General features: G+C 42.1%; 1 protein-coding gene across 1 annotated transcript in view; it reads right to left on the bottom strand.

Annotated features, from left to right (window-relative positions):
* Nucleotides 1-5,268: 5,268 nt before the first annotated feature.
* The window catches only part of LOC101994551 (tripartite motif-containing protein 30A-like), a 33,708-nt gene continuing 26,103 nt past the window's right edge, over nucleotides 5,269-12,873 (bottom strand). Inside the window, exons 3-5 of the mRNA XM_005370243.3 lie at nucleotides 8,389-8,560; nucleotides 8,089-8,115; nucleotides 5,269-7,843 (exon numbers count right to left, since the gene is read on the bottom strand). Coding sequence (XP_005370300.1) covers nucleotides 7,245-7,843; nucleotides 8,089-8,115; nucleotides 8,389-8,560 — 798 coding nt within the window. The 3' untranslated portion in view covers nucleotides 5,269-7,244. The remainder of the gene's footprint in view (nucleotides 7,844-8,088; nucleotides 8,116-8,388; nucleotides 8,561-12,873) is intronic.

Here is a 12,873-nt window from a genome sequence, read left to right on the forward strand (position 1 = left end):
ATTCTCAGCCCTCAATGAGGCATCTGCATCTCATGCTCCAAGGCTCAGTAACATCACAGAAGGGAAGTAGGGTCCAGAGGACAGAGAGGAGCACTATAAAATACTGTCTTCTGTATATGACTTATCTGTCACAGTTATGAACACACAGCAGCTATAGCTGCCTACTTTAAATGAGTATGTAAAGAGATAAAATAAATGAGCACAGTATTGAGGATAGTTAAAAAGAACAGACCTGTTCCCACCCATTGCAGCCCCATTAGCCACTCAGCAGGCAAGGCTTCTGCAGATAGACCACTCCACTACCACCCGCCATCAAAACCTGTAATCTATAAATCCCACTCTGCCTCACAAACCCACCCATCCCCCACGACCTCAGGCTTTTCTCAACACAGATGGGATCCGTACCAATTGGACCAAGAAGTGAGTGACTAGTCTTGCAGTTGGGCAACCCAGTTTCTAGGTTCTAGATCTCAGGACACACCCTGAGCCCACGGCCATCCATCCCAGTTCCACTAGCCAGTCCACAGGCAGGCAGCTCCACCACTAAACCTCAGTGGACCCTGTAATCTACAAACTGCACTCCACCCCACAACCTAACCATCCACCTAGGTGTCAGGGGTCCCGGTAGGAACAGATACACCCTACACTAATTTCATTAAGAGTGCCCCCAGGAGGCACAGGATCTTGACTAGGGATCAACATAATAAAAATGGCCATTTTACCAAAAGTAGTCAGATTGATTACTATTATATTTGTCATCATAGAACCTTCATTCAGTAGTTGATGGAAGCAGATGCAGAAATACAGAGGTACCATTGGACCAAGCAACTGGAGTCGAGTTGGAGAGGGTGGAGGGATTATATGAGCAAGAGAGGGACAAGATCATGATTGGGAAACCCACAGAGACAGCTAACCCAAGCTAGAGGGAGTTCATGAACTCTGGACTGATAGCTGAGGAATCTGCATGGGACCTAGGCCCTCTGAATGTGGGGGACAGTTGTGTAGCTTGGTGTGTTTTTAGTGCTCCTGACAATGGGACCAGGACTTATCCCTAGAGCCTGAATTGACTTTGGGGAGCCCATTCCCTATGGTGATACCTTGCTAAGGCTTGATACAGGGGCGGAAGGCTTGGTCCTGCCTCAATTTGATGTGCTAAACTTTGTTGACTCTCTATGGGAGACCTTACTGTCTCTGAGGAATGGCTGAAGGATAGGGAATCGGTGGGGGGAGGAGCAGGAGGATGGGAGCAAGGGAGACCTGTAGTTGCTACATAAAATGAAAATAAAATAAAGAAGCTGAAGAAAGAGTCTAATCCCAGAGAAAGAAGCAAGGGAAATAACCCATAGAATCATGGGTAAATACACTATTACACAGAAGGCCTTAAACTGATTTCAAACACTTCTGGCTTTACTGCTTGCAGGGAGGGGATGGACAGCAGTGTCTGTCTTGCAACATAAGATTCTTGGTGCAGCTCAAAATTAAACATTAGTAAAGAAGAGAGTGAATACCATCTGGAAAAATACCTGGACCTCTCTGGACCTTCAGATTTCTCTTCACCAAGTCCACAGTTTAATTTGAAACTAAGAAGGGGTAGGGAAATAGTGAAGCTGGCTTCCTGCTGAGTGTTCTAGGGGTGAGGAGCTGTCCACATGGTGGGCATCATTCTTTTGTCTGAGGTTTTTGTCCTGCCTAGTTCAATCAGTCGTTAAGTCCCTCCCCCCCCAAAAAAATCACACAGTGGTCTACATTAGTTATAAACTGATTGGCCCATTAGCTCAGGCTTCTTATTAACTCTTATAACTTAGCTTCATTATTCTTGTCTATGTAACCCATGTGGCTCGGTACCTTTTTCAGAGAGGCAGTCACATCTTGCTTGTTGTGTGTCTGGGTCATGACTGCATTTTAATTAATGTAATTTTAAACTGTTTTAATTAATATAGTTTCTGTGTGGTTACTTCGGGCTGAAGCTAGCTGGGTGGCTGGGATGAACAAGCAGCCCTCTCCTTGCAACAAGATTTAAAAAAAAAGACTACTAAACCTTGCCAAGACAGGGTAAGACAGTTTTGAAAATTTTTCCTGCCTCTAAAAATGGTCTGTCAGTTACTCTAGGCCTTAGCCAAATTTGGTTGCTCCTGCATTGCAAATGAGACTTTGGGTGATTGCCCAGGTAGCCAGTTGTCTCTGTCACTCGTTGCAAACTTTGAAAGTTGTTTGATTGTACTTCCTGTTTACTCAAGTAATATTATTTGCCTTTTCAGGACTTTGATGGGGTTGAAGACTAGATAGTCATAGTTACTTCCCTCTCATGACTTAGCCAAGGCATATATAATAAAAGATTTAGAACTGTCAGGATAGGTAACTATTAAAACCTGTGGATTCATTGCAAATTTATGTGGTTTGAATCAGGAGACCCCCTGAAATGATGATGTAAAATACTCCCAAGAACGCAGCACCCCCACTCAGCAGGAAGTAGCCAGACAGGTTGATGATGCCCAAATTCCCTAAAAGATTATTAAAGTGGGGCTCCTTCAATGGTTCCGGAGCAGGAGCAGCAAGCCTGCTTCCCTGAGTTCTGCTCCACTCCATGCAGCAGTTTGGGTCCAGAGAGAGTGTGGCTGGGGCCAGAAGGCAGCTGAAGCAGAGCTTTGCCACCACAGCTACTGCTGCCGGACTTGCTCTCTCATAGACTGTGCAGACGGCTGAGACTGTCAACCAGCTTGCTAAAAAGAGTCAGCAATGCTTTGGACATATTCAATTGGGCATATTAACCTTTAACCAACAAGTAGCTCTGGTTCAGGAGCAAGTTGACTATCTTTGGACTTTTCAACAGTTAATCATGTTATGTGAGTTACTCATGGCACTGTATTGCATGCTTCTGCTACTGTTATAAAACCCAACCATCATATGAGAAGTGTTTGGAATACTGCTTTTGTTAATTTTACCACCTGGTTAGTGCATGCTAGATGGTTGCAGCGCTTTTCTGGCTCATTGGCTGTCAGTCCTGGGGATACCTGGTTTAGGGCCATGTGTCTGGGTAGCCATGGACGGTCAATACTTTGGGGGCAGGATGCTACCTAAGACAGTGAATATTAGAGGGCTATTCCCCATGACAGGCAAAGTATTATAAAATAAAATGGGGGGAGTTGTTGTGATCCAGCTGCCCTCACTCCCCCTAACTGACAGTGGAACTTCCTTGTGGTCTGTAATTGACAAGGATGTTTGTGTTCTTTCTGGCCCCTGGGTCTCCACAGAAGGAGTAGAGGTATAAAAGGTTACGAAGCAAAATAAAGGTTGCTGTTCTTCCACCTGAAAAGCAGTGTCTCTGTCTCAATCCCAGCATCCCGCGCCAATCTTGGCTATCCAGGCTATGCTGGCTGTAGCACTAATTAATATTTATCAACTAAAAATTCAGGGGTAAGAATCTCAAAGATCAGAGAATAGGGAGCAGCCAACAGTTGCTTCCTATCTCTTCCATTCCTCTGTCCAAATAGGACCAGATCCTCTCTCGCTTTGCTACTTCCTGTCTCCTGTCTCCAGTCCTCTAAATCTCTATGGTCATCTAGTGGCTAGCTCTGCCCTCTGACTCAAAACAAGCTTTATTTGTCAAAACACAGTCAAAATACTATACAACAGGGCTGGAGATGGCTCAGCGGTTAAGAGCAGGGACTGCTCTTCCTAGAGGATCTGGGTTCAATTCCCAGCACCCACATGGCAGCTTACAACTGTCTGAAAATCCAGTTCCAGGGGATCTGACACCTTCACACCAATGCAGATAAAATAAAGTTTAATAAACCATAAGAAATATATTTTTAAAAAAATACTATACAGCAGGGGTTAGAGGAATGAGCAACCATGTCTTTGTCTACTACAGATTTCAACCAGTGCCTCCTCTGTTTCTTCCTACAGCCTTCTTGGGAATTAAAACCATAAAATGTTCAGGCAGTCATTTAGTTCTTCAAGAACTTTCTCTTCAGACACAATTCCACTCCTATCTCCATACAAAGATTTGAATTTGTGGTCAAATCAGTCCCTAAACGCAGTGACAAGAATGAAAGTGACCAGGAGAGCACAGCACTGGTCACACTGCTGAGCAGTGCAGCAATGTGTGTGAGTAATTGTGCACAATACACAGTGGCATTTACTGCAGAGGGAAGGCTTTCCCATGAAACACAATTATAGAAGAAATATTAAACAAAAAGGACACCAGAGAGCTATGAACTTAAGTTTTTTGCTTTAATGAATTTACAACTTGATTAAAGTAAAAATCATCCATTATTTTTTACTACAGATATTCTGATTCTTCAAACAGAGCATGGTGATGTTTTGAGTGGCTGATGCATGCTCTGCCAGCATGTAGTGCAAGAACCTCCAATCTGCATGATGCCCTGTAACTGCCTTTCTGCTGTCACAGATACAGACAAGATGGAGCTCTACTCAAAATGAGTTCCCAGCAGATCCCTTGCCAGTGTCACACCAACCTAAGTGAGTTTTCATGAAAGGGTATCCTGTTTGTGTCACATGACTGCCCTGCCTCCTGCCTGGATGCAGGCTCCTGCTATGAACCTACCCCTCCATCTTACAAAGCATAAGTACAATCCTGTTCTCCCAACACAGGGCCCCTGATGCCATCCAGAAATCCCTCCATTTGGTCGTCTCTGGTGCTGGAGCCTGAACTCTCCTGGGAACACCCACTATGTTGTGCCCTCTCGGTCTTTCTGTTTACTTAAGGCAATCTGACTCCAAATAAACTCCCTATTGCCCAGTTGTAGTGAGCCGGACAAGATCGCCATTACAAGATGGCACCACATCCTGTCTTGTTGGTTATAAACAACCCCATATTTGGCTATGCCTTTGAGAGCTGCCTGTCCCCCGCTTCCCGCATGCGCAGTAGATGAGGGTCTTTAGGCCTATCTCGATGCAGTCTGGTGTCAGCCGATGGTGGCAGCCAATCACAGGGCGACCCGTGTGCCAATTCCCTATTTAAGTAGCCGCCATTGTGCCCCCGGGTCTCTCTAGCACCTTCTCTCTTTAGTGTCTCTCTCTCGTGTCTCTCTCTAGCGCCTTTCCCTCTAGCACCTCTCGTCCCTCTCGTCTCTCTCTCTCTCTCTTCTGCTCTCTCGTTTTCTGCCCCCCTTCGCTTTATGCTCTCCCTCGACCAAATGCACTCCAGTAAAGCGTAATCTGAGAAGAATCCTCGTGTGATGTGTGTTTCTTCCTCGCCTGTCAAGAAGCCCCCCCCCCCACCCAGTAATCCCTCACCTTGTCCTCTTGAATCAACTACCTCATCAAAAACCTCTTTAAAAGTAAAATAAAACAGGGAAGGGTCTTATTTCTTCACTGAGCCTGGACTCAGATGTACAGCAACCGTCCTATCTGTGCCTCATGAGTACTGGGATTGTATCAAAACCATCATGCCAGGTTCTGGTATTCAACCTCACCAATCCTTTATTACAGTCACACTGATCACATCAAGGAGAGAAAACAGATGCCATAGTGGATATCATTTATATGCCAGAGGCAATGTAAGTTCCTAGAAACATTCTATTGTTCATATTTCACAACACAGCACAAGGGAAGTTTAAGGGCATCACCATCATAAACTGTGAAATGGAAATCATAGGATTTAATGTACTTCATAAGAAACAAATGGAACCCCACAATTATCCACTCAAAAATAAATGTTAAAACCAAACAATAATCATTGATATCTACAACATTTTAGAATATACTTAGTGACAGATTCCAGGAACTAACACCAAGATATCAGGAAAGTCTAATCTTCGTTCCTCCCATCTACCCGCTTTTGCATGGATCACCATTCCAGGACATCTCCCCAGTAACTAACAGAGAAAGCAACTACTGAGTGTGCAGTGGATGCTTAATGTGCATCAAATTGCTCTTTTTAAAAACGTACATAATGCATTCACATCTGTGTATGTGTCTAGGCCTGTGCGTACTGCATCATGTGTGTGGAGGTAGAGGATAATCTGTGGGAGTTGCCTGCCTCCTTCCAACGTGAGGTTTAATTGATTGAACTCAGTCACTGGACTTGGAGGAAAATGCTTCTACCCTCAGAGCCTCCTAACACAGCTCAAATCTATTTTCTGACACTGACCTACAGTATGTGTGCACTCTACAACAGTAAAAGTGTAACAACAACAAACAATAAACAAACAAAGAAAAATAAAATAAAAAAAAAAACACACATAAAGCATAAGTTTTTGAGGTTGCTATTCAGGGTTACACTTCTATGCAGAACAGCAGGATTAGAACCCAGGTACTCTGAACACAGTCTTCGTGTTTACCATTAGAGATATTTCCTTATTAAGTTTTGATGAAGCACAGCATTGTGGTTAAACTGATGTACCACTAAATCCTCATTCCTAGGCTAGAGACTCCTACACATATTTTCTCCAAGCTGGAGAAGAACTTTCTGTCATCTTCTGTCAGTGACAGAGGACTGGGGTTGTGGAGACTTGGCAGAGCCGAGACAAGTGGCGCAAGGGCAGAGCACCTCCTCAGCATGCACAAGGCCCTGGCTGCCATCTGTGGCACCACAGAACAGGAAGTGCGGGTTAGCAGAGGTCTTACCTCACCCCATGAGGAGTCATTGTCTTTGGAAATATGGGAAGAGATGAACTGCTACTGTCTTGTAAACAGAGAGGTAACTGGATCAAGGAAAAGAATCCATACTAGTTTGTTTTGAGAAATGTAGAGTATTAAAATAGTGCCAGTGCATACTTACCAGGCCAAGGTCACCTGATAGGGCCATAAGGAATAAAACAAGGCCTAGATTGGAGGGGCCACAGCAAGACAGAGGCTGTGACAATTTTGTTGAGAGCGATCAAACTTTTTATACAGACTATAATCATAATTTCCAGGATCAATACAGTTGTAGTTTTCAGGAAACAATGAAGTTTGGAATCTATAAGGGTACCCAAGATTAATGTCTAAGACCTACAGTCCTCTCAAGCTTCCATGTGTCCTTGACTACTAAGGAAACATACAGAGCAACACAAAGTACGTTGAATGCTTTACTGTTTGGGGGATTGCATCAGTTTCTCAGAAACTGAAAGCAGGAGCCATGGACTCTAACATGAAAAACCTATAACAAATGCTTCTCAGGGTAGCTAGGCCATGGTTTCCTACAACCAAAGATAGAAAAAAAAAACTGTAATGATACCATGGACTTCAGGTATTTGAGCTACATCAGACATGGGCACTGTGCAGATACAAGTGAGGGGTTAAGAGGGTGGCCCACAGACTGTCATTGGCCCTGATGACTCCATAGGATTAAAATATGGATAAACGGCATTAGGGAAGTTCGGTTCATAGAATCTATAGATGAGAGCTCCATGGTTGGAAACATCATAAAACGAGAGAGTGCAAGCTTCTCGGTCCAGGAAAACTCCAACACCAGTGGGAGAGCCAGTCAGAGAAAGGAACGAGACACTAGCGTTTTGAGGAACAGAGCACACCTCAAAGACGTTACATACAGACGTGTTTGTAATTCCTATAACCCAGTAGCCATATTGGGGCTGATATTTTACATCCTGTTTAACAATATAATTTTTTATGACTCTGAATCCCTTTTCATTCACTGCACGAAGCTGGGGTTGAGCACATCTTCCATCATTTATTCCCAGGATCCAGGCATCACATCTAGACACGTCCACTTCCCAGTAATGTTTCCCTGAGTAGATAGCTGGATACCCTAGGACACCTAAATCATAGGAATCGGAAACTTGCAAATTTCTTCTATAGCCACTTCTATGTTGTATTTGTCTTTTGTCCACGTTAATGACAATGTTTTTATTGTTGAGTTGAGGCAAGGTCACGTGAACTGCAGAAAAATGAGACATATAAATTATGAGTCACATAAGAGACAAAGTACTGCCTTATTAGTGATTTAGGTAGCAGAGGTCTGAGAAGAAAGTGAGAGGAATCTTGCAGAGCCATGTTTAAAGTAAAGGAGAGGCAGATTGCTGTGCATATTGGGAGCAGTAACAGAAAATGTAAGTATTAGTAGGGAAATAAACTCTGAAAGACATTAAGATCAGAGAGGCTGATGGTGTGATTTCTCCTTACCCCAGTGGCGCTGGGCATCCAGGAGCCCTAAAATGATGAAAATGCACAGCATTAAATGCAAGCAAGGGAATCAGAATATTAAAGTCAATGTGCTCTGCAGAATGGGGGAAGGTCTGGAAACAGTGACATAGGACAGGATGAATGATGATGTCCATTAAATATGATGCCATCACTGGGACACACTTTCTGCTTTTCTCAGTTTCTCTACGCATGATCAGAGACATCACTCTCTATCCAGAGAGTGCAGCCCCAGCCACCCCTACAGTCCCCCAGGTAACCACAGAATGTAGTTGCTCTCACCTTGAAACACTTGCATCATGCCTTTCAGATCCGGAGCTCGGAAGATCTTACTCTGTTTTCTTGGAATCATTTTGGGTTGTTTCAGACATAAGGTCTGACTCCTAGGGACAAAAGATTGACTCCACATCTCAGACAGTGTGAACTCTGACCACCATGGACTCCCTGTCACTCCCTATGATTCTGACCATAGAGGTCCTAGAGCTCTCCTGAAAATTCTGAGCAGGAAGATGGTAGATACTAACTCTGCAGACGTGAAAGACACACTCATGACCCATCACACTTACTTGCTGTGTGATATTTGGAAAGCCTTACTTCTTAGGAGCAGAGCTCCTCACTTGTACACTTAAAATCTTTTTTCCCCACTCTCACTTCCTCCCTCCTGAAACTCTTAAGAAATGATGAATTAGCAAATCTTAAAACAAATCAAAATAAGGTACCTAAAAGATAATGTGTAGACCAGGCAGGGTGCCAAACCCTCTAATTCCTAAACTTAGGAGGCAGAGGCAGATTGATTTCAGAGATCAATGACAGCCTGATGTACAGAGTGAATTACAGGCCAGCCAAGGCTACACAGTGAAACCTTGTCTGAAAAACAAAACAGGCAGACAGGCAGACAGGCAGACAGGCAGACAGGCAGACAGGCAGACAGGCAGGAAGGCAGGAAGGCAGGAAGGCAGGAAGGCAGGAAGGCAGGAAGGCAGGAAGGCAGGAAGGAAGGAAGGAAGGAAGGAAGTTGGGTTCTCAAGAACAGTCTAAAGTTGGGGTGCAGAAACTGCTCCTGGGTAATAGAGTCATAGAGCCTGAGAAAACCCTCTGGTGAAAGTCAAACACTTTTTACAATACAGATACTCTTAGCCAGCTTCTAAATTAAGTTCTTTTTTAAGAAGACAGTTTTGGAAAAGAAGACAGGAACATCAACTAATACAGACATGAGCTGCATATGTTCAGAACACGCCTGATGCTGACAATCTGCATGTGACTCTTTACATAGAAGGGAACGGCTTTCCAGTCTTCTGAAGTATGTGGTTTAGGTGGAGCAGTTGTGCCCACAGACTCAAGACTGTTTTTGAAAAATCTAAGTACCCAAGACCTTCAGCAATTCACTGAGACACAGACTGCGATGCACAGAGTAGAGGTGAGTGGCCAGCCTCCCATATGGACAGCACAGTCTCTAGTCCCTAGGAACTGAAGCAAAGCCCCAGGACCTTACCCCACCCATCACAGCTGCACTAGTGATCAGTGGGCAAGCCTCCCGCAGGAAGGCTGCTTCAGTACTTCCCTACCAGACCCTGTAACTACAAGTCCCACTCTGCCTCCAAACACACCCATCCCCTGAGACCTCAGCAGTTCCATGACACACAGAAGGGACCAGTAGCTACTCCCTGGGACACAGACAGCAATTGCAATGATTGGTCCATAAGAGTATTCCTGAGACATAGACACCAACTTCAAGAATTGATCCAAGAGGCAAACACACTGCCTTCACTACTTGGAGGAAGAGATAGGGAGGGACCAATGCAAGAATACATTCAGAATACATTCGACAACCTAATTAGCAATATAGCAATACCAGACCCTAATGGTCCTACAACAGGATGGCATGAACATTCTAATCCACAAAAAGCAGAAAAAAATGACTTTAAATATAACTTTATGAAGATGATATAGGCTCTTAGAGAGGAAATGAAAACTCCCTTAAAGAAATGGAGGTAAAGACAAATATAAAATTGGAATAAATCAATAAATCTCTTAATGAAAGCTGAGAAAAAAAGCAATCAAACAGGTGAAGCAAACAATTCAAGTAGTTCAAGACTAAATGTAAATGGAGGCAATAAAGAAAACACAAACCTAAGGAATTCTAGAAATTGAAAATATGGGTAAATGAACAGGAACTACAGATGCAAGCATAACCAACAGATTACAACAGATGGAAGAGAGAATCTCAGAAGTTGAAGATACAATAGAGAAAATAGATGCATCAGTCAAAGAAAATGTTAAACCCAACAAATTGTTAACACAAATATCAAGGAACTCTGAGACACCATGAAAAGACCAAACCTAAGAATAATAAGGAAAGAAGAATGAGAGCCCCAGTTCAAAAGCACAGAAAATATATTCAGCAAACTCATAGAATAAAATTTTCCCAACCTACAGAAGAATATAGCTACAAAGGTACAAGAAGGTTACAAAGCACCAAATAGACTGGATCCCTTCAAAAAGTCCCCTCATCATATAATATAATAATCAAAACACTAAATAAAAAAAAAAGAATGTTAATGGCTGCAAAGGAAAAAGGCCAAGTAACATATAAAGGCAGACCTATCAGAATTACACCTGGCTTCTCAATGGAAACTCTGAAAGTCAGAAGGTCCTGGATAGATGTGCTGCAGACACTAAGAGAACATGGATGCAAACCAACACTACTATACTCAGCAACACTTTCAATCACTATAGACAGAGAAAACAAGATATTCCATGACAAAGCCAGATTTAACAAATACCTAGCCACAAATCCAGACTTACAAAAAGTATTAGAAGGAGGACTCCAACCCATGGAAGTCAGCTGCAACCACAAAAACACAGGCAACAGATAACCTCACACTGGAAGACCACAAAGAAGGAAAACACACATACACTATCACCAAAAACTTAACAATCACTGGCAATTAATACCTCTTAATATCAATGGACTCAATTCACCTACAAAAACACATAGGCTAACAGAGATACAAAAAGAGAATCCATCCTTCTGCTGCATACAAGAAACACATTCAAACCCCAAAGATACACATTACCAAAGAATAATGGGTTGGAAAAAGACTTTCCAATAAAATGAACCTGAGAAACAAGCTGGTGTAACAATCTTAATATCTAACAAAATAGACTTCACACTAAAATCAATCAAAGAGATTTAGAAGGACACTTCATATTCATCACAGGAAAAATCCATCCTGTCCCAATTCAGAACATCTATGCCCCAAACACAAGAGCATCCACATATGTAAAAGAAGCATTACTAAAGCTTAAATTGCACATCAAACCCCACACGCTAATAGTAATAGACTTCACCACCCTACTCTCACTGATAGACAGCTCTGCAAGACAGAAACTCAACAGAGAAATAAGAGAACTAACAGATGAACTTAACAGCTTAGAACATTTCACCCAAGCACAAAAGAATATAACTTCTCAGCACCTCACGGAACCTTCTCTAAAACTGACCACATACTTGGTAACAAAACAAACCTCAATACAAAAAAATTGAAATAGCCCACTGTATCTTATCTGATTACCTTGTCTTAAACTTAGACACTAATTGCAGAAAACCTACAAACTCATGGAAATTAAACAATGCTCAACTGAATCACCCCACGGTCAAGGAAGAAATTAAAGACTTCCTAGTCTTCAACAAAAATGAACATACAACATACCCAAACCTATGAGACACTATGAAAGTAGTGCTAAGAGAAAAGTTCATAGTGCCTACATAAAGAAAGTGGAGAAATCTCATACTAGCAACTTAACAACACAACTGAAATTCTAGAACAAAAAAAAGGCAGACTCACCCAGGAGGAGTAGATGACAGAAAATAGTCAAATTGAGGGTTGGAATCAATAAAATAGAAACAAAGAATCAATGAAACAAAGAACAGTTTCTTTGAGAGAATCAACAAGATAGGCAAACACTTGAAACTAACAAAAATGAAGATATAGAATATCCAAATTAACAGAATCAGAAGTGAAAGGGGGGACATAACAACAGACACTGAGGAAATCCATAGAATAATTAGATCCCCAAAACTGGAAAGTATGAAGAAATGTACAATTTTCTGGATAGGTACCACATACCAAAATTAAGTCAAGATCAAATTAACAATTTAAATAGACCTATTGCTCCAAAAAAGAACAGAATTTAACCAGAACTTCAAAGATGAGCAATTCCTCAAATTGTTTCCCCAAATTGAGAGAGAAGGAACATTGCCAAACTCTTTTTGCAAGGCTATATTTACCTTGACACAAAAACCACACAAGGACTCAACTAAGAAAGAGAATTACAGACCAATCTTCCTCATGAACATTGATGCAAAAAATGCAATAAAATACTGGCAAACCAAATCCAATAACACATCCAAAAAATCATCCACCATGATCAAGTTGGTTTCAGCCCAGAGATGCAGGCATGGTTCAACATATGAAAACCTGTCAATGTAATCCACCACATAAATAAACTGAAAGAAAAAAAACATTATGTTCATCTCATTAGATGCTGAAAAATCCTTCAACAAATTCCAACACCCCTTCATGATAAAGGTCTTAGATAGATCAGGGATACTAGGAATGTATCTAAACATAATAAAAGCAATATATAGCAAACACAGACAACATCAAATTAAATGGAGAGAAAGTCAAAGGGATTCCACGAAAATCAGGAATAAGACAAGGGTGTCCACTCTCTCCACATCTATTCAACATAGTACTCAAAGTT

The sequence above is a fragment of the Microtus ochrogaster genome, unplaced genomic scaffold, assembly GCF_000317375.1.
Source record: "Microtus ochrogaster isolate Prairie Vole_2 unplaced genomic scaffold, MicOch1.0 UNK73, whole genome shotgun sequence".
Taxonomy (NCBI): Eukaryota; Metazoa; Chordata; class Mammalia; order Rodentia; family Cricetidae; genus Microtus; species Microtus ochrogaster.